The sequence below is a fragment of the Ylistrum balloti genome, unplaced genomic scaffold, assembly GCF_031769215.1.
Source record: "Ylistrum balloti isolate Yb309-2 unplaced genomic scaffold, AGI_CSIRO_Ybal_v1 Utg369830, whole genome shotgun sequence".
Classification (NCBI taxonomy): domain Eukaryota; kingdom Metazoa; phylum Mollusca; class Bivalvia; order Pectinida; family Pectinidae; genus Ylistrum; species Ylistrum balloti.
The window spans coordinates 1,940,989-1,964,541 of NW_026781993.1; the positions used below are offsets into that span (position 1 = coordinate 1,940,989).

The following is a 23,553-nucleotide window of genomic DNA, read 5'->3' on the forward strand; positions in this document are numbered from 1 at the left end:
TTGAAAATGGAAACCCTGTGAAAAGAATGATTTGACAGTAGCTAATGCCAGAATGTACACATCCATCAGTGTAAAGAAAATGCTAGTCCTAGAGTAGTGAAATCTGCTCCTTTCTATACTATACAGGAATCAGACATGTGATCAAGTTTATATATGCATCAACAGGTATTTGTGCAAACAATTTCATTATACCACGGATTTAGAATATTTTAAGGCAGTGATTCGGTGGCACAGTCACTTAATTCCTCCTTCGATGATTGTATAAAAGACACATAAGTGAATAACACCTTTCAATTTATAATTGGATGCAGTAGTGTCAAGTAATGAATTAACTGTATCGTACAGCTGTTTTGTCCTTCTAGAAATCGTCAGTGATGATACAGGCCTAAATGTTGGAATAGTTATGGCCAATGTTAAATGTGTTCAAATGTAGGTCAAAGGTCACGGTCAAAGTGTCATGGTGAACATTTTGGTTACCACCGAAAAAATCTTGTCAGTTGGAACATGCCACAAAATATGAAAGTCCTAAATCATTAGGGACACTAGTTATGGACAAGGTTGAAATGTCAATATTTGGATGATTTGTTTTGATTTATCTGAAAAACTAGATTTAAGAAAATACTAAAATAATCTTAATGATATTTGGCAGGAATGTAATTTGAATTATTCTAGCTTACAACTTAGATACCTTTAATTAGAGAACCACATGACCTGTATCAAACTCCTTTTTTGTTATTTCAGCAATACGGATAATTATTACCTGTGCTATTTATTTGCTAAATACCAATATTTGTCTTGGTATGACATTCACATCTTAGCTATTAACTCAGCACAGCCAAATTCGAAATTTAGCTTTTTACGGATTTGTTTACATATGAAAATCTCAATAAAGACTTGTGTAAGTCTAGGATGTTTTGTGATCGAGATCGTAACTGTGCTTTGAGTGGTCGAAGTGGAGCCTGTTGCGTACAAGCTTTCAACTTACAGCGATCATTCGCAAGGAAAGACCGTGTTGCATCCAGCATGTTTCAGGCCATCGAAAAACGTGACCCCGAGGAAGAAAGCAAAAAGGCCATGCAAGTCAACATCGGAAATTTAGCAACGTTTGTTATCGCATGCAGCGTCATTAGGGCACGTAAGTCCAGTCCAATTTACTCAACAAGTTTTATGGGTTTTTGTAATGATAATTTACTCTCGGGCACATAGCTTGGTGAATAGAAAAGCACTCTTCTCAAAAGATTCGAACATAGCTCGCTGATAAAAAAGTGTTCTAAAATATCCCTTTAAAGTGCTCTACTGCCCTGGGAATTGGCACGAATTCCCAATTTTCCGTAGCCTGTATTGTTTGGCCATGACATGGCCTTGTTCGCAAATGTTTGTTGGTAGGGTTTCATCACGCTACAGGGTCCGAGACGGATCCAGAATCTCCTTGTGTAACGGAGGTTATTTTTATTTTATTGCTTCCGCAAGGATGCGAACATCGAACACCTGGCTTACTAGTCTGACGCTAAACCAATCGAGTTGAGGAGAATTTTTCAAGTTCTCTCTAGCCGAACGTTAGTTGTGGTTTGTCCTTCAAATGGCACTTATGACAAGCATTTAACATTTAATCATATTTCCTCTTTTCAATCCATGTTGCAGGGTAAAAAGAATACATGGTCAGTGTCTTAAACTATAAGCTGTAGTTTGGACAATGGATTATCTATAATTAATAAATGGCTGTGTTTGGGGAAGGAGGATCAGAATGCACATCATCATCTGTCTGGGAGTATATTCTAACCCCAATCATATTCATTATGTAATTCTCGAGGCAAGCCCCTGTGTTTTGTGATGGCTCTATTTGGCATTCTGTATCATAAGAGTTCATATTTAACTTCAGCTGAATGAACTGACTAACTCCAACAAATGCACAATAGTGTTATAAATTGACTGACCAGCAGCCCCTTTTGAAGTACCTTTTGGCCATGTGATTAAATCATCTAAACAAGTTGCTGTGACAGCACTTCTGGGTGAATTAAAAAAAAAAAAAAATAAAACAAGGGCCATGGCTCCAAGTGGTCATCTGACAATCAATGGACAGGCAGACCACAGAAAGAGTTATGATGGATTTTAGACCAAACCAAAAAAATAAGAATTGGTCAGGACAATCTCAGATCACTTTTAAATCAAAGTATTTTCTTACTTCCTCTTTTAGGCCCCAATCTCCCCTCCCCAAATGACGTTTGCCTAAAATCCTTCCAGGAATTAATAGTTCAACTTCTTTAGGGACCCCAGCCCTACGTCATTAAGTCCTTAGTGGTCATATCAACTGTCTTTAAGAATCAATTGCTCACCATAATGTTTCAGACAAAAATTAAAGAAGAGTAGCATTTGGAAGCAAAATATTGCCTGCCTCCCCCATTTGGAGCCCCACACCTAAGTGCCTTTGGGCCATATCAACTTTTTTTTGAACTGAAGAAATTATTGATCCCAATGATATTTCAGTCATTATTGGTTTAAATTTTGAAAATCAAGAAGTAGAATTTTTAAGCAAACGATTGCCCACCTTCCCTCTTTGACCACTGCCAACTGAGGTCCCTAGAGTTCAAATAAATTTTCTGAATGTAAGAATGAATGCCCACCCCTAATGATAATTTAGACAAAATTTGAATGATATCCATTATAGTATTAAGGAAGAGTAGCAAAATATTGTCAAACTTCCCTTTTTAGGGGTCCTGCCCAAAGTTTTTATGAATCAAATCAGCTTTCTGAATATCATAATTAATTTGTCACTCTTGCATTATGCAGGAGTAGTGTTTAAAAGGAAAAGTTTATGGGTAGCATATGACGATAGACGAAGCATGATAGCAATGGTCATGTTGACCCATCGAGTCAGGTCACTTGAAATGATATGCTTTGCTTATTTAGATATTTTCAAAATTAGGTTGCAATATTACTTAAACCATGGAGTCAGTCAGTGAGCAATACATGACGATATCCTAATTAGTTTTGTTTGATTTTCAGTTCCCTGGATACTTCAACAGGTTGATCTTGCCTAGAATGTGTTGAAAATTGCAGTCCCATTGTTTGAGATGGTAATTAAATGTGTCTGGGATGCAGCCAAACTGACCACATGAACAGAGACTAGGCCAGACCGACAACTTGTGCACCACCACCAAGCTGAAAGATGTACCCAGAAACGGTCAAGACTGATCTTTTTAGATCTTTCAACACCATTTCCACTAAGAATAAGAACTCGCAGCTTGCAACATAAATCATATAATCAAATTGAGTGTTGATTTTCAAATAAAATTTTTTAGCATGTTATGAAAAAAGTGTTGATCCTCAATGGGTTCTTGATCAGAAAAGTTACGGAGCAGACACAACTGTCTGTAGTTCACTATATAGGGTACAATAATAGTAAAATATGACTTTGGTATGTGATTCATTCAATAGTGTTTGACTATCGTCAAAGTGTCTTTTCTTTACTCTGACTGATAACAAAGTTAAGAAGCAGACATTAATGTGTTTTGGACAGAAGCAAACATAAATATAGGGGTTCTGTGAACAAAAGGCCTAGTGGCCTTGACAATGAACTAGTATATCAGAAATTGGATTTGCCACAAATTGACACAAACATCACTTTCAAACACATACAAATTACAACGCTTTGTCTCTGTATCACCATTGAGGTATTATAAAACTATGAATGATTACATCACATATACTGACGGTCCTGTCCTCTACACCATAAAGTCAGTATGACCTCCACAGGCTGGTGTAGTGTCATGTTCCACGTAACCATGACATCAGTTGGTGCTATAGAAAGAGCTGAATTCAGCCATATCCTTGATCTCCAGGTCTAATAACATCCAACTCACTGCTTTTTTCCCTAAATAGCACAAAAAGTTGTCAAAATCTAAAGTGTGGTTCCTATCAAAACAAGAGGCCTAGCAACCTCGACGGTCACCTGAGATAACTTTACAGTAGGTAGCAGGTATAAAATAGTTCAGAAACAACCTAGTAATGTGTTTATCCTGGATTTCAGTGCTATTCCAATAATTAGTGTGTGGTATCATTGTAATTAAGAAGGAAAGTGTTAGTTTTTTAATTTTGGATAAATTTTCTGTTTTTGATCATTTTTACTTAAAAATGTATGTATTTCTCATAGACTGGGCATACAATCATGTCAGTATTGTCAGTAAATAACATTTCCATAGTTACAGCTGTAAAAATTTGTATATTTTAACAATATTGGAATCCCATACAGTTTCTGATAATCACATTTGAAGGAGGGTAGGGGCAGTAAGCATAGGTGATTGTGATGTCCTACACATAATATTTAAGGGTATCTGATGTCATATCACTGTTTATTACTTCTGAGTTATTTGTAAGATGCTAACCTGAAGTTTTGGTGGGATTTCTTGCCTTCATTATGACATCACAGTGCATTGGCAAAGTCATCAATATTAATTGATGACATCATAGTACTTGTGACATCGTCAGTAACTATGACATCATAATTAAGACTATATTCATGTTATATCACTCTTCTTTTCAATGATCCAAATCCACTGAAGAACAAATTACTAGATCCTGTTTCAATTGCAACTTTACTGAAGTAACCTCAAGGCTTATTGAGATATTAATTTTTCAAATGACCTCCCTTTATTCCTAATTTGAGAGCAGAATACACCATGCAGGAAAATCTATATTATTCGATAGCTCTTCAAGACACATAGTATAGCAATATATTAATTTTGTTCTTCTTATCATTTTCTAGACACTCAGAGGGATTTTAATGAAATTCAAAAAAATAATTGTGATGTATAAGGTAGCAGTACAGTTTCTTGATGTGGCCATGGGTGATTTTTTTGTTCATTAGATTACCCCATTATAAAGGTTTTACTAAAAATTTTAAAAAATTGAAACCAAGCTAAACTTGGTCTTGGCATGTTGAAGTGGACAATGTAGGGTTTCATTTTTGACAGAATGATATTTTAGCTTTGTGTTGGAGATTACTGTTTGGACAGTCTCAAATCTGTGTCTACGCACCAAAAATCAGTTTAACAGGAGGTGGAATTTTCATAGTGTTTACACGTGGTCATGATATGAAGGATTTCTGAGTTAGAATTTGCTGAAATGTAAGTAGTTTGTTACCATGACAGTGTTGTTGAATTTAAGACAGGTGTTTAGAAATAAATGTATTCTATAAAGCTGTACATTTGTGTAGGTTGGAATTAGCATTTTTTTTTTTTTGCATTTTAAGCATTTTTCAGGAGGTAACCATGGCAATCACAAGTCAGAAATCAGAGGAAATTTTTTGATTTACACAAATTTCATCTCTATTATTTATGTGATTGTTATGTAGTTTATAAATCTATATACATGTAATGATGTATTTTCATAACCATACTGCTATACCTGTATATCTCAAACATGACAAATAGTGTCAGAAAAATGCAAATTACCTGTTTCCTGCTACCTTATCATTCAACAATACAATAGACACTACTCCCTCATCATATAATTTTACAAAACACGCTATTACCTCATTATACAAGGATACAATAGACACTATTACCTCATCATACAACGATACAATAGACACTATTACCTCAGCATACAGCAATACAATAAACACTATTATCTCATCCTATAACGATACAATAGACACTATTACCTCAGCATACGGAAATACAATAGACACTACTACCTCATCATATACCGATACCATAGACACTACTTCCTCATCATACAGCAATACAATAGACACTATTATCTCACCTACAATAGACACTACTACCTCCTTATACAGCAATACAATAGTCACTATTACCTCATCATACAACGATACAATAGACACTATTACCTCAGCATACAGCAATACAATAGACACTATTACCTCAGCATACGGAAATACAATAGACACTACTACCTCATCATATACCGATACAATAGACACTACTTCCTCATCATACAGCAATACAATAGACACTATTATCTCATCATACAACCATACAATAGACACTATTACCTCATCATACAGCATCATATAACGATACAATAGACACTATTACCTCATCATACAACGATACAATAGACACTATTACCTCATCATACAACAATACAATAGACACTATTACCTCATCATATAACGATACAATAGACACTATTACCTCATCATATAACGATACAATAGACACTATTACCTCATCATATAACGATACAATAGACACTATTACCTCATCATATAACGATACAATAGACACTATTACCTCATCATACAGCAATACAATAGACACTATTACCTCATCATACAACGATACAATAGACACTATTACCTCAGCATACAGCAATACAATAAACACTATTATCTCATCATACAACGATACAATAGACACTATTACCTCATCATACAACGATACAATAGACACTATTACCTCATCATACAGCAATACAATAGACACTATTACCTCATCATACAACGATACAATAGACACTATTACCTCATCATACAACGATACAATAGACACTACTACCTCATCATACAACGATACAATAGACACTATTACCTCATCATATAACGATACAATAGACACTATTACCTCAGCATACAGCAATACAGTAGACACTACTACCTCATCATACCGCAATACAATAGACACTATTACCTCATCCTAAAACGATACAATAGTCACTATTACAATGATACAATAGACACTATTACCTCATCATATAATGATACTATAGACACTATAACCTCATTATACAATGATACAATAGACACTATTACCTCATCATACAACAATACAATAGACACTATTACCTCATCATATAATGATACAATAGACACTATTACCTCATCATACAACTATACAATAGACACTATTACCTCATCATACAACAATACAATAGACACTACTACCTCATCATATAATGATACTATAGACACTATTACCTCATCATACAACTATACAATAGACACTATTACCTCATCATACAACAATACAATAGACACTATAACCTCATTATACAAGGATACAATAGACACTATTACCTCATCATATAATGATACAATAGACACTACTACCTCGTCATATAATGATACAATAGACACTACCTCATCATACAACAATACATCAAATACTTTAAGTATATTCCATCAACTTGAAGCATTCATGGGCATATTGCGCATGTTTTGAAAGTTGCCCAAAATTGTTGAAATGAAAAGTCTGCTAATCTGTTAAATTTTGCAGGATTTCTGCTATTTTTTTGGTGTTTTTCTTGTTTTATGGTGTTTTTAAAACCCCTTGAAGTATATTCCATCAACATGAAACATTCTTGTGCATTTGGCTTGTGTTTAGAAAGATGTGCATCATTGCTGAAATAAAAAGTCTGTTAATTTTTGCAGTTTTTTCTGCTATTTTTTCTGTTTTTCATGTTTTATTATGTTTCATGAAGTATTTTATGGCACATTGTTACAAGTGAGTACATTATTCTGTAAAACAACATAAGATTTGGACTGTCTATAATATGTCTAATTAAAATTGAGGTACTGATGTAGATATTGCTCATACAGGTTGATCCCTGCATACTGCTTCAGTAGGGTGTGGCCAAGCCCCACCACTCCCATTGTCAACAGTGACATCAAACACCTGACACTCCAGTGGAACCCAGGCAACCTGTAAATTGAGAGAGATATCAAGAATGATAAAAATCATTTGTTTCTTTTAAATCAGAAGGACAATGAGATGTAAATTAATTAACTATATCTTAAATATTATGTCATGAAATCTACAGTATTTAGATAAATGGATGTCTAAACAGAGCCATTTAATAAGTTGAAAATATCTTTATTCCAACCAAAATTTGTAAAATCCTAAAGGAATACCTCTGTTGGGTGGTTGAAATAGGATTATCTTTGTTTAAATTGTGATGCCAATTTTTATTAGACCCAAAATCTATCTTTTTTCCCCCTATTTTTTGATTTCCTATTTAAGTGTCTCAAATTCACTTGATTTCTTTCAAAATTCAAATAATCTTCTAGAAATGTTTTTGATTTCCTTTAAACCTGCATACAAGTCACTCAAGGGGCATGCATTACTCGCCTGGTTACCAAAATTTATAGGCCATTTCCATTTTCAAGGTTCAAAATATTACAAAAATAGGAGATTTAAATCAGAGCTGGGATGTTTAATAGGATAACATAAGAAATTAAACAGGCTACAAGTACGGCAGGAAGTGATCATTTTAACACTACATTGACACATACATGCCATGTAGAAGTATTTTAAAGTTAATTTATAGGGATTCAGCGTCTGATTTCACTGCCAAATGACTTCTGTCTTTATGAAATTTGACAGAAAGTATCTGTCGCAGCAGAACACTCAGAGTGAGAAATCTTGTTCTGTTATGTAAAAATCTCAAGTGTAACAATATTAGGTTGTTTTGCTAGGCTGATGAAGTTGGTTATAGAATGTGTATACTGATAGAACAGGCTAGTACCTATGAAAAGGCTAAGAAAAATGGCTGATACCATTATAATTAGGCTAGTATTAACAATTCTACAATATTAAGGCTTCACAGGGGTGACAATGAGCTGCCTACCTTTGTTCTGCACTTTTGCTGTAACCAGTGAAGTATTTCTCACGAGAATAGAGGTAAACAACTCCAGCTAGGAAAGTAGGTGCTGAAACAATAAATGATGTGAGTGAGATACAGTTAACCACTCCAACATCACAATACATAACATTGTTGTGAGTGAGATACAGTAAACAGCACCATCATCACAATACATGACATTGTTGTGAGTGAGGTACAGTAAACCGCACCACCACCACAATACACATTGTTGTGAGTGAGATACAGTAAACAGCACCATCATCACAATACATGACATTGTTGTGAGATATAGTTAACCACTCCAACATCACAATACATGACATTGATGTGAGTGAGGTACAGTTAACCACACCAACACAATACATGACATTGATGTGAGTGAGATACAGTAAACAGCACCATCATCACAATACATGACATTTATGTGAGATACAGTAAACAGCACCATCATCACAATACATGGCATTGATGTGAGTGAGATACAGTAAATCGCTCCATCATCACAATACATGACATTGATGTGAGATACAGTAAACAGCACCACCGTCACAATACATGACATTGATGTGAGTGAGATACAGTAAACAGCACCATCATCACAATACATGACATTGATGTGAGTGAGATGTAGTAAATTGCTCCATCATCACAATACATGACATTGATGTGAGATACAGTAAACAGCACCACCATCACAATACATGACATTGATGTGAGTGAGATACAGTAAACAGCACCATCATCACAATACATGACATTGATGTGAGATACAGTAAACAGCACCACCATCACAATACATGACATTGATGTGAGTGAGATACAGTAAACAGCACCATCATCACAATACATGACATTGATGTGAGTGAGATGTAGTAAATTGCTCCATCATCACAATACATGACATTTATGTGAGTGAGATACAGTAAACCGCACCATCATCACAATACATGACATTTATGTGAGTGAGATACAGTAAACAGCACCATCATCACAATACATGACATTGATGTGAGTGAGATACAGTAAATCGCTCCATCATCACAATACATGACATTGTTGTGAGTGAGATACAGTAAACCGCACCATCATCACAATACATGACATTTATGTGAGTGAGATACAGTAAACTGCACCATCATCACAATACATGACATTTATGTGAGTGAGATACAGTAAACCGCACCATCATCACAATACATGACATTTATGTGAGTGAGATACAGTTAACCGCACCATCATCACAATACATGACATTTTTGTGAGTGAGATACAGTAAACCGCACCATCATCACAATACATGACATTTATGTGAGTGAGATACAGTAAACCGCACCATCATCACAATACATGACATTGTTGTGAGTGAGATACAGTAAACCGCACCATCATCACAATACATGACATTTATGTGAGTGAGATACAGTAAACTGCACCATCATCACAATACATGACATTGTTGTGAGTGAGATACAGTAAACCGCACCATCATCACAATACATGACATTTATGTGAGTGAGATACAGTAAACCGCACCATCATCACAATACATGACATTGTTGTGAGTGAGATACAGTAAACCGCACCATCATCACATACATGATATACACATTTATGTGAGTGAGATACAGTAAACAGCACCATCATCACAATACATGACATTGATGTGAGTGAGATACAGTAAATCGCTCCATCATCACAATACATGACGTTGTGAGTGAGATACAGTAAACCGCACCATCATCACAATACATGACATTTATGTGAGTGAGATACAGTAAACCGCACCATCATCACAATACTTGACATTTATGTGAGTGAGATACAGTAAACCGCACCATCATCACAATACATGACATTTATGTGAGTGAGATACAGTTAACCGCAGCATCATCACAATACATGACATTGTTGTGAGTGAGATACAGTAAACCGCACCATCATCACAATACATGACATTTATGTGAGTGAGATACAGTAAACCGCACCATCATCACAATACATGACATTGTTGTGAGTGAGATACAGTAAACCGCACCATCATCACAATACATGACATTTATGTGAGTGAGATACAGTAAACCGCACCATCATCACAATACATGACATTGTTGTGAGTGAGATACAGTAAACCGCACCATCATCACAATACATGACATTTATGTGAGTGAGATACAGTAAACAGCACCATCATCACAATACATGACATTGATGTGAGTGAGATACAGTAAATCGCTCCATCATCACAATACATGACATTGTTGTGAGATACAGTAAACAGCACCATCATCACAATACATGACATTGATGTGAGATACAGTAAACCGCACCATCATCACAATACATGACATTGTTGTGAGTGAGGTACAGTAAACAGCACCATCATCACAATACATGACATTGATGTGAGATACAGTAAACACCACCACCATCACAATACATGACATTGTTGTGAGTGAGGTACAGTAAACCGCACCATCATCACAATACATGACATTGTTGTGAGTGAGATACAGTAAACAGCACCATCATCACAATACATGACATTAATAAGCAAATATTAATAGACATCATGCTGACAATACACAACACTGCAGTTGGAACCCTGCTTTTGTGATCTAGAACATCAACAATGATATTTACCAGGGTGGAAGAATAAACCAGAACATCAACAATGATATTTATGGAAGAACAAGCCAGATGTCCATAATGCTGACATGAATATTGGGTAGAATTCTAAACAGTTCTGTCTGAAATAGACAATATCATCAGTTATAATCATGGATTACTTATTGCTTAATAAGGCATTTCTAAAACGTTCAGGGGTAGTGTAAAGTCATGTTCAATCTCTCATCCTGTCATGATGTAGGGACATTATGTTGAAGGTACTAGGGAGATTATCCTGTCATGATGTAGGGACATAATGTTGAAGGTACTAGGGAGATTATCCTGTCATGATGTAGGGACATTATGTTGAAGGTACTAGGGAGATTATCCTGTCATGATGTAGGGACATTATGTTGAAGGTACTAGGGAGATTATCCTGTCATGATGTAGGGACATTATGTTGAAGGTACTAGGGAGATTATCCTGTCATGATGTAGGGACATTATGTTGAAGGTACTAGGGAGATTATCCTGTCATGATGTAGGGACATTATGTTGAAGGTACTAGGGAGATTATCCTGTCATGATGTAGGGACATAATGTTGAAGGTACTAGGGAGATTATCTAACATTTTTGTTTGAAACATTTGGTTAATTAGCTCTCTTTTTATTGGTCGATATCAATTCTATTTGCAATTAAGTTACATGTCATGTATACATTCAAGCCAATCAGGAAATGTTAAAATATGCTAATGAGCAGGTTTTGATATTCATACTTGCAGAAATGGTTTTAATAATATCAATATTCATTTGAAAATGTTATTAAGTTTGTGTCACAATGACCATTTGTTGATCAGGACAGTACTGGTCTTTTTAGTACAAATGATAAAAACTTTCTGGTAAACAAAAGGTGTTTACATAGACACAATTGGTGTATATGTGGAGGGGTAAACTTGGCTCTCACTTGAAGAAGGTGACATTTCATTGTCGGAAAATATAAATGACATTTGTTGAGAAGATGCTTAACATCTTCAGAACTCCTGTCTTTTTTTTAACTATGATCATTATCAGTGTTATTTGTGGTTTAATTAATCATTCTTGTTTGATTAATTATGAGTTTGAATGATATTGCTAACGAACTAATGAACTTACTGAGCTCTGTAAATCAACTCAAAGTCTGGATTTCCCGTTATAGCAGGGTAGGCTAGCTTCACCTGATACCTCTTCTTTCCTACTCTCTTTGCAAATGAGGCTTTAAGAATAAATAGGTTACAACAAATAACAACAAAGTACAGTAGAACACAATAACACAATATAACACACAATCAATACAATATAACCACAGAAGTGTGGCACAAAGTCCCGACCCATTGTCCATATCAATGTATCATACTGACTATAACACATATATATGGACAGTGGGTCTGAATCCATGCCAAGTCCTTGTGATTATAACACAGTATAATACACAATGTATATGAAGACCATCAAAATAACTATTGGTTCTGAGGTGTACAGTATTATTTTATATTGGTTTCTATTGATGGAGGTAAACATTATATATACCGGTATATATATAATGACGTTAACACTGCCAGGAACCATCGTTTTTACATCAAAATTCCCATGAAGAATATGCATTAATGGTATCAGATGATACCGAAGTAACCAAGATAGAATCTCAAGAGGCAATTTTTTTGAACAGAGGATGATCAGCAGATATCTGTGGCGTTTGTTGAGTGTACATTGGAGCTTCAGGTGTAAGTTTGTACAGCTCAGGAACCAAACTCCAACTTCCACTCAGGTCAATAACTGAGGCGTTCAAGATAACAAAGGTACAACAGGTCATAATGCTGAGGGACAATGTAGATAGCAAGGTCAGAGGAGCAAAAATAGAAACAAGGACAGGGAGGAAATAGAACACCAAGTAGGCATTAGACATAGCAGAGGCCAGACTCCAGCATGCGGACATTGTTGAAACTGTGATGTCAGGTCGTCTTGACTTGTGAGATATTCCAAAACCTGATGGGGTAATGCTAACCGGTAGGAACACGGGTATGGCACAAGCAGAGATCAGAATGATAGATGTGAAGGCTAGACAAGTTAGGGCTGTTGGCATGAGATAGTAAGGGAGCTGAACACGCTGGGAGGGTGTTAAGCAGCAGAAGGTATGCAGGGTGACATCTGGAACATGGAAGGGTACAGGCTTAGTTTCCTCTTGAAGTCAACATACCCAGGTGTGATGTTCTGCCAGGTCCTTCAAACTTGTTTTCTTGGGGAGTTAAGTGCAAGGTGGCATGTGCTCTGAGCAGTCACCTAACCAACTTGGCTAATGTCCTCGCATCATGACAGGTATCACTGACACACAGCAGATACACATGGCAGCACTACCAGGTCCTTAAGGAGACAGCAGCAAGCCTAGACTGAACCAGACAAGAGAAGGAGCCAATTTAAAAGGGACCAAAATTTATCAATTTCATGCTTTTGTTTTTTGTGCTTTGGTCTTCTGACTCTGAGAAGTTAGTAATGGTCTAGCTAACTGAGCCTTGGCAAGACAGGCTGCAGGATGAAAGATGAATGAAAATGATAGAAGTATGAGCAGTAGGTATATGAGTGTTAACAGCAGGGATGAAGAACTTGGAGTCTGCCAGTGGAAGTCAGCTGTAGGGAAATCCCTGGCCTGACATTTTAGAGAGTCTTATGTCTACTAGGGACCATAGGAGCAGACAAGAAAAAACTGGTGGCAGCTGCATGCACACAGGCAGAGGTCGCTTCAAGCTGGATATAAAGGAAGAGAGAAGAACGGTGGAGTGGTCAGCGGACACAGTGCTCGGCACATGGTGACGGGAGAAAGGTAGACGTCATTGGCCATAGCAGCAAGTTCAGAGAAGAGAGTGCAAAAACATCTTGGGCACCAAGCTGTAACAACAACATGCAGAGGCAAGAGCTGACCAGTTCCCGGATTAAGCCTGATCAACCCAACCAGCCCACCTATGGGAAGACATCATGGAAAGCGCCGAAACATTACTAATACATGGTATAAAGCCAAGGAATGTTAACTGGTGTTTTATTTTCAGATTTTAGAAAGGCATTTGACCTAGTGAACCACCCAATTTTACTCTCAAAGTTCAAATTGGTTGGATGCTCATTCGAAACAGTTTCAGATTCTAAATTTCAAAAACACTTTAAGTGATTCTGTCCCTGTATCTGTCGGAGTACCACAGGGCTCAATATTTGGACCATTGCTGTTTATTTTGTATGTAAATGACCTTCCCTTAGCTACAAACCATTGTGACATGTATATGTATGTAGATGATATTACAGAACAGACCCATACAAAATCACTGGACATTGTTAACCAAAACCTAATGATGATGCCAAGTTAATATCAAAATGGTGTAAAGTCAAAATGTGTCTAAATACAGAAAAACCCAAAGAAATGACTGTAACCACTTCACTTTACAGCAAAAAATTAGGTTACTGGGTAACTTATCTGTTGTTATTGACTATGTAAATAATAAAAAACTTCTTGGAGTGTCAGTAGATAGCTGTCTCTCTCGGGACCATCAATTTGCCAATAGCTGTAAAAAGTTATATTGTCAAATTTTTCAGATCAAAAGGTTGAGACCATTTATAAGTCAGTTATCTTGTATGACGTTTTATAATTGTTTTGTTTACCCACACCTGGATTACTGCATCACTGTCCGGGGCAACAGTGCCAAAAAGGATACTTCAGAAGAGAGCGGCAAAACCTATTTTAAACTGTGATTTCTCTACACCTTCATGTGATATGTATATAAAGATCTTCCTCATCACATGTTTATACTTGCCATCTCACAAAACAAACATTTTTAGAAACTCTTTTAGTTACCAGGAAACTCTTACATGGAATATTTTACCAAACAATGTGAGAAATTCTACTTTTCTTTTAGCTTTTAAGAAATCTGCAAAGACATCTTATATGGAATGATATTTCCCTATCCCTGTTGCTGTATTGTTCTTACCTATGATATATATTTTGTAATTTTATTTGTAAATATTCTATATCATATCTTGACCCTATGTAATAAATCCAATTATTATTATTATCATTATTATTATTATTATCTGAAGAAGGAGGACCCACCAATGATGGGTCTGGCAAGCATTATTGAATTATTCCAGTGCATTCATGGTATTCATTATTGTATACATACAATGTATAACGTGTATGAACAAATATATCTGTTTCATTCCTTCAATCAAGAGTAGAAAAAAATAATGTTTAAATCATTCCACTACTTGTCAGGAAAGAAAACGTTTGTAGATCTACCATTCTATTAATTAAAAGCAGTATGGATGGAGGACTTTTATAAACAATTGAAAAAATATTTTTTTGTTTTGTTTATAAAGTATAGTGATAAATAAAATTATATCAACAATATATATATATAAAAAAGGGGGAAAAAAAATAAAAAAAATATTTTGGTTCCTGCTAGACGTCGAACCCCTTGTGTATATTTCAGATCTTGCGTAACGCTAGTGATATTAGCACGGACTTTGGCCTAACTCGGTTAACCTTGTAATGACACAACGGCTAAGACAAGGCCCAATGCTAGTCCTGTAATAATATGCATTCGAAACTTAAGTTTATGTCATGATATTTGATGTTTACAATAGGATATTTGTTTATTATTTATGCTAAATGTGTTGTAAGTGTCCGGCCTGTAGTAGGCTACAGCCAAACGACAATGAGCGGCTACGTACCAAGTTGATAACCTCCTGCCAAGGTGACAACCCCCATTAAGGCAATACTTTCCACAGTCACTGGCGTGCTCATCTTTGTAAATTATACGCAGTTCTCCCTCTAAATTTCAATCTGTGAGTGCACCCCTCGCACTTCTGTTTCTTTCCGTTCTATCTATTGAACTAACTACGCCACATCACTGCCTGGGATACGATACGAGTGTACACAATCATCACTGCATGGGATACGATACGAGTGTACATAAGCCTCACCGTCTGGGATACGATAGAAAATAGTAAACAAAGGCGGCCATGAGAAAGACATGGCCCCATAATACAGGTTTCTTTAACAGTAATGGCTAAACAAATGTTAGGTCATGACAAGTTCAGGACTATTCTGATGATATCCTGTAAATAATAAAAATTCCTGGTCACCAAGGTCTCTGTTACAGTTGATGGTAATGATATTCTGTTAGGGATGGAATTTCTGGTCAACAAGGTCTCTGTTACAGTTGGTGGTAATAATATCCTGTTAGGGATGGGATTCCTGGTCAACAAGTCTCTGTTACATTTGATGGTAATGATATCCTGTTAGGGATGGAATTTCTGGTCAACAAGGTCTCTGTTACAGTTGGTGGTAATGATATCCTGTTAGGGATGGGATTCCTGGTCAACAAGGTCTCTGTTACAGTTGATGGTAATAATATCCTGTTAGGGATGGAATTTCTGGTCAACAAGGTCTCTGTTACAGTTGGTGGTAATGATATCCTGTTAGGGATGGAATTTCTGGTCAACAAGGTCTCTGTTACAGTTGGTGGTAATGATATCCTGTTAGGGATGGAATTTCTGGTCAACAAGGTCTCTGTTACAGTTGGTGGTAATAATATCCTGTTAGGGATGGGATTCCTGGTCAACAAGGTCTCTGTTACAGTTGGTGGTAATAATATCCTGTTAGGGATGGGATTCCTGGTCAACAAGGTCTCTGTTACAGTTGATGGTAATAATATCCTGTTAGGGATGGGATTCCTGGTCAACAAGGTCTCTGTTACAGTTGGTGGTAATGATATCCTGTTAGGGATGGAATTTCTGGTCAACAAGGTCTCTGTTAATGTTGGTGGTAATGCTTGCTCACAAGTTATTGGTATTCCTGTAGCCTATATCTAGGTTACCATTGTAGAAGCTGATTTGCCGACAACTTTACTACACATTATTTTGAGAAATGGAGATTATGGCATTGTGTTTTATGATAAAAATCTGATTTCTTTGTGTGGTTCGACTATAAATGTTTAGAAATTGGTAAGTAAGATTACTGGTTCCATTGTTATTACCACAGCTGCGTAATACATATAAATTAACATTGCTCAAAACAGGGATGAAACAGAAGACATTGAAATGTTGGATCTGATATATTTGTTTTACTATTTCAAGGGTGTCTTTTGTAAATAATTCCTTTGTCTATGATTTGTTCTCATATTTGAACTTGAATCATGGTTTTCAAAGGACTCTGCAAAAATCTTTTTTGTTATGTTCAATGCACTAATATCTTTAATTTGAGTTTGAATTACCATATTGTTAATTTGTTGGTATTTTCCTCATTTTTCGTCACTTAAAAATCATCATTCTTTTGATTTTGTTGAATTAGTTCCACACCACAAGACCTTCTATCTCAGTGTTGTCATCTCATACAATCATATGTAATTCCCCACCAGTCCGTAACACTCGGCATATGGAGCATGTGACACAACAAGGCAAACTATGAAATTCAACACCATATAGTTTATTTATAATATGTGGTAACAACAAGTTGATTGAATATCATCTAATTCTCTGTACAATTAGTGGTATTTTGTAGAACACAGTTGTATATATACAAAACGATTGTATCACAGACTCTACCACCTCTGGGTCAGTCGTTAAAACTAGTGACATAGGGAAACAAACTGATTATGCATGCCCTGTTGATTCAAAACTAAATCTGTTAGATATATCTATATAAAAGTATTTTGCTCAAACACAACGTACATCTAATGATAAAGCATCAGTTTTATATAAAAACAAAATCCTGGTGATCTACGATGAATGTAAGAAGCAAAAAAAACCACAGCACTTTTCTTAGTCATTTTAACAAATCATTAGTGACTTCAACAGAACAGTTACAACCACAATAAAAAGATGTAATGATATGTGAATATCTAGAGGGTTTCCTATCTTTGGGAAACTTTGTTTTGGAACAAGATGTTCTCTCCAAGTTGTCTGATAATGTGTGCTCTGTAGCTTTGTTGTGAGCCACTTTTCTTTTTTATTTCATTACTGAAAGGGTGATACCATCACTCAAGATAACCATACACACTTCTAAAATTACATATTAAGACTCATCAATGAATCCATACCCCCACCCCTATTTATAAAATAACAGTAAAATAAATGGCAAAAATAAAAGTAACAAAAACACACAATTATTAGTGAAATCAGAAAAATATTCACCTACATAATTCAAAATCATTAAAGTAAAGACCACTTTCTCATTATCAGTTACAAGCATGCATAAAACCAGTTTCATACACCTGTATCAGTGATGTACTTAACAATAGGTCAGAAATCTTCATTGTCTACATAGGTATACAATAGAACAGCCCTCATTTTATTTGTGGATAACAATGTAGTTTTTAGGGCTTACCCTTCTGAATAATACAACATGTAATTCATGCCTCCTGAAAAAAAGACTTCCTTTTTGCATTTGATGTTGCTGTGTAAGATTTAAAAACTGGACAGTTCCTTTTTAAATGATGCTAATCTACAGCCTGCAACAAATCAGTCCAAGTACCACTGTGCTCTTTGGATTTCTGCGTAAGTTTTCTGTAAAACCCTATTGTAGAACTTACTCCAGTTTGAGAAAGTACCTGGCATTGTACAACTTACTCAAGTCATATTCACAATCTCTTGAAATATCATATACATAAACTGAAGCTAAAAATTATGTTATTATTTAAAACAAAATACTCAAAAAGAACAAAGATGTGCTACATATGAAAAAGCAATTATTTTGGTGGAGGTCACCGAATTGAAGCTGTCCATAAAACTGGACAAAATGATATTCCCTCCGGGACAGATGTTGCATATATAGGCAGCATCCAAATGTCAAGCATTAGTTTGATTCAGACTAGGAAAGGGAACTAAAGCTGCTATTGGGAATGACAAGCATCAATTTGATTCTGACTAGGAAAGAGAACTAAAGATGCTATTGGAAATGAAAAGCATTGTTAAACATTCAGTCACATTTTTTATAATCCTTATCAAAACAGATTAATCAGAGGGCAAACATATATTGAAATAAAAATGATTACCTCCTTAATTTTTTCAAACTAATGTTAACTAAATAAAGGATGTAAATTGTGATAAAAATCACAGTGGTAAAAGTTCCAACTTTAAATGTTGTTCATTGTCAATATCATAAATTGTGGAAAACTTACAGAGTTAAATATTGTAAAATAAATTGTTACTATCATTGATTGTTGTAAACTTCTAAGTTTAAATGTCGTATAATTTGTCAGAAACAAAGTTCATGCTAATGAACTTTAAACATTAATGGTTGTCAATGTAGTTCATTGCAGAATGAGTAAAATGGATTATTGTAAATATATCTTATATCCACCATTATGACTTCAGTTGTTAGTGTGCTACAATATGCAGCTGAGTATTAAGTGAAAACAATTACAAAACGTTAAAATGTTATGTTTTTAATAGGTGCATGGGAACACAGTGATACACAAACATAAAAATAAAAACAAATAGAGTTGATTCAGTTCAAAATTCACATAACGAATAAAAGCTTACATAAAAACAAATATCGATATAACATTCAAAATTTCAATTAATGATGAAATAAAAACCTTTGTAGGAGCGCAATATATACGACTTTCATAAGGGCTTACACTGCAATTTGTATTTCCTTCACCTGCGTTTGAAAACTGTCAGAATATGTAATTTGTATGTATACCTGAATCACTATCAACCTACTGGAACAGGTACTCGGAGATTCCTAATTGTACATTATATCTATTGATCACTACAGAGCTTAGAAACACAAGTAAAAGAATCTTGCATGACTCATAAACATGTTAGTGCTATGCCAGAGATCACAAATAAATGTTTGTATCAAGACACACTTCTAAAGAATGTATGTAAGTAAACACTATTAACAGTATTTATTAAAAATTAAGTACATTTCATGTACGACTTCTACCCATTAATTGTAAGGGTACTTATATACCAGTAAGGTTAGTCGTTGTGATCAGTGTAAATCTAAATCTACATAACAATAATCAATCACCCCTTAGATATGTAGTCTGACACAATTGTTGTCTGATTGATGTAAGTAAGCATTGAAACATTCTAAAATAAAGGAAGCATTCACTATTAGCCACACATCACAAAAGAAATGATCTGTCACAAAAAGAGTAGGTGACAATCTTATACATATTCCAGTATATCAGTTACTAGGTAACTAAGAACCGTAAACACACAGACTAATACTGGTGTCTTTTGTATAAAATCTACCAGTATTGATCAGCATCAAGCAGCTAGGTTGCTAGACTAAAACATATTCATGAGTATTGTTTAGTATTTAAAACTTTGTGTTCATATGCAAATGAGAGTAAACCTGACTTAGCTGTGGATTTCATAGTCCCTCCTTCCCTATTGAAAAAGACCTCAAAACAATACAGGCGCATAGCTTTAGAAAATGGTGATTACAGCTATGAATTCAGAAAAAAAATAAAAAGTGGAAAAAAGAGTTTGAGAAGTTCACATGGTTTGGCAAATGGTTTAGTAAACAGAGGAAAAATGACACAATAACTGCATTAAAGTTAAAACATTCTGAGTATGTTGACAGCTGAGTTTTAAAAATGTAGACAGAAACTGTAGGTATGTTGACATGATTATGTTGACAGAAAAGTTTATATATTTTGTTAGACTTGTATGTCATTATAAACAATACTTATAGAGACCAGTTAACAGCCATGTTATGTAGCACCTTATCAGCTACTGTAAACTGTCTCAACATGTAACAGTATGTATATCAGTATACAACAAGATATAAGTACTACCAGTAGATTCTACCATAAACCAACATCATTGTAACAGATATATACCAATAAAACAACTTTATATACAAAACGAAAATATATAAAACATCCACAAATTAAAACCACAGGGAACATTATTAATCTCAGGATGATGAACATTGTCTAGAATCAGCATCTTGTGTGTTTTAAAATTATCATACTTTTCTGTTGACAGAGCATAACACACACAGACTTCCAGAGTGTATTTAGTATATTTTTATTGCTTATATTGTCTTCTTCCATCTACAGAACACATCGATCACAAAGTTATTCAGTGTGTATTCTGTGTATCATTAATGCCGTTGTCTTCCTCTGTGTCCCCTTGCCAAATTCTTCCCTCCTCTTGGAACACTCCTGATACCCAACTCTGGTCTGAGCTGTTCTTTTCAATATCATAGTGCACCTCAAGCCATAATGCCACTTACAGTCATTTAAGTGGATATTTACGGTGCCAGGTTGATACAGTTAATGGCTATCCATTGCCTTCAGGTATTTATGTTCTATGACGTGAGGAATCACTTTGTGCCTGAAAAAGAAATCAGCAGAAAAATTGCTCAACACCAGTAACTAAATGTTACAATGTTACACACAGTCACTATATTACACAGAAATATCAGTGACTAAATGTTACAATGTTACACACAGTCCATATATTACACAGAAATATCAGTGACTAAATGTTACAATGTTACACACAGTCACTATATTACAAAGAAATACCAATGACTAAATGTTACAATGTTACACACAGTCACTATATTACACAGAAATATCAGTGACTAAATATTACAATGTTACACAGTCACTTTATTACACAGAAATATCAGTGACTAAATGTTACAATGTTACACACAGTCCATATATTACACAGAAATACCAATGACTAAATGTTACAATGTTACACACAGTCCATATATTACACAGAAATATCAGTGACTAAATGTTACAATGTTACACACAGTCACTATATTACACAGAAATACCAATGACTAAATGTTACAATGTTACACACAGTCCATATATTACACAGAAATATCAGTGACTAAATGTTACAATGTTACACACAGTCACTATATTACACAGAAATATCAGTGACTAAATGTTACAATGTTACACACAGTCCATATATTACACAGAAATATCAGTGACTAAATGTTATAATGTTACACACAGTCACTATATTACAAAGAAATATCAGTGACTAAATGTTACAATGTTACACACAGTCACTATATTACACAGAAATATCAGTGACTAAATGTTACAATGTTACACACAGTCCATATATTACACAGAAATATCAGTGACTAAATGTTACAATGTTACACACAGTCACTATATTACACAGAAATATCAGTGACTAAATGTTACAATGTTACACACAGTCCATATATTACACAGAAATATCAGTGACTAAATGTTACAATGTTACACACAGTCACTATATTACACAGAAATATCAGTGACTAAATGTTACAATGTTACACACAGTCCATATATTACACAGAAATATCAGTGACTAAATGTTACAATGTTACACACAGTCACTATATTACACAGAAATATCAGTGACTAAATGTTACAATGTTACACACAGTCCATATATTACACAGAAATATCAGTGACTAAATGTTACAATGTTACACACAGTCCATATATTACACAGAAATATCAGTGACTAAATGTTACAATGTTACACACAGTCACTATATTACACAGAAATATCAGTGACTAAATGTTACAATGTTACACACAGTCACTATATTACACAGAAATATCAGTGACTAAATGTTACAATGTTACACACAGTCACTATATTACACAGAAATATCAGTGACTAAATGTTACAATGTTACACACAGTCATATATTACACAGAAATATCAGTGACTAAATGTTACAATGTTACACACAGTCACTATATTACACAGAAATATCAGTGACTAAATGTTACAATGTTACACACAGTCACTATATTACACAGAAATATCAGTGACTAAATGTTACAATGTTACACACAGTCCATATATTACACAGAAATATCAGTGACTAAATGTTACAATGTTACACACAGTCACATATATTACACAGAAATATCAGTGACTAAATGTTACAATGTTACACACAGTCCATATATTACACAGAAATATCAGTGACTAAATATTACAATGTTACACAGTCACTTTATTACACAGAAATATCAGTGACTAAATGTTACAATGTTACACACAGTCCATATATTACACAGAAATATCAGTGACTAAATGTTACAATGTTACACACAGTCATATATTACACAGAAATATCAGTGACTAAATGTTACAATGTTACACACAGTCACTATATTACACAGAAATATCAGTGACTAAATGTTACAATGTTACACACAGTCCATATATTACACAGAAATATCAGTGACTAAATGTTACAATGTTACACACAGTCCATATATTACACAGAAATACCAATGACTAAATGTTACAATGTTACACACAGTCAC

General features: G+C 34.8%; 2 protein-coding genes and 1 long non-coding RNA gene across 3 annotated transcripts in view; 1 reads left to right on the top strand and 2 right to left on the bottom strand.

Annotated features, from left to right (window-relative positions):
* Window positions 1-993: 993 nt before the first annotated feature.
* LOC132545162 (uncharacterized) lies at window positions 994-3,314 on the top strand. The gene is made up of 2 exons (XR_009554028.1): window positions 994-1,135; window positions 3,004-3,314. It is a non-coding gene; the product is annotated as an uncharacterized LOC132545162 (long non-coding RNA).
* A 4,091-nt stretch (window positions 3,315-7,405) lies between these two features.
* On the bottom strand, window positions 7,406-16,112 carry LOC132545169 (microsomal glutathione S-transferase 2-like). Its single transcript, XM_060208845.1, has 5 exons — window positions 15,953-16,112; window positions 12,359-12,458; window positions 11,278-11,351; window positions 8,590-8,668; window positions 7,406-7,664 (listed from the first exon to the last, which is right to left on the bottom strand). Exons 1-5 carry the CDS (start codon window positions 16,023-16,025, stop codon window positions 7,520-7,522), a joined length of 471 nt encoding a protein of 156 aa, XP_060064828.1. The 5' UTR covers window positions 16,026-16,112; the 3' UTR covers window positions 7,406-7,519.
* Window positions 16,113-21,502: 5,390 nt separating this feature from the next.
* LOC132545167 (solute carrier family 4 member 11-like) overlaps window positions 21,503-23,553 on the bottom strand; it is a 34,789-nt gene continuing 32,738 nt past the window's right edge. Inside the window, exon 20 of the mRNA XM_060208842.1 lies at window positions 21,503-21,580. Within this exon, the coding sequence (XP_060064825.1) occupies window positions 21,520-21,580 (61 nt within the window). The 3' untranslated portion in view covers window positions 21,503-21,519. The remainder of the gene's footprint in view (window positions 21,581-23,553) is intronic.

Excerpts from the sequence above, each read along its gene's own strand:
- LOC132545169 (XM_060208845.1), bottom strand. The coding sequence starts at position 16,025 with ATGAGCACGCCAGTGACTGTGGAAAGTATTGCCTTAATGGGGGTTGTC. Across the intron at positions 8,669-11,277 it reads CTTGTTCTTCCATAAATATC|CTACTTTCCTAGCTGGAGTT; the intron begins ATTGTTGATGTT and ends TTGTTTCAGCAC. Across the intron at positions 7,665-8,589 it reads AGCAAAAGTGCAGAACAAAG|GTTGCCTGGGTTCCACTGGA; the intron begins GTAGGCAGCTCA and ends CTCAATTTACAG.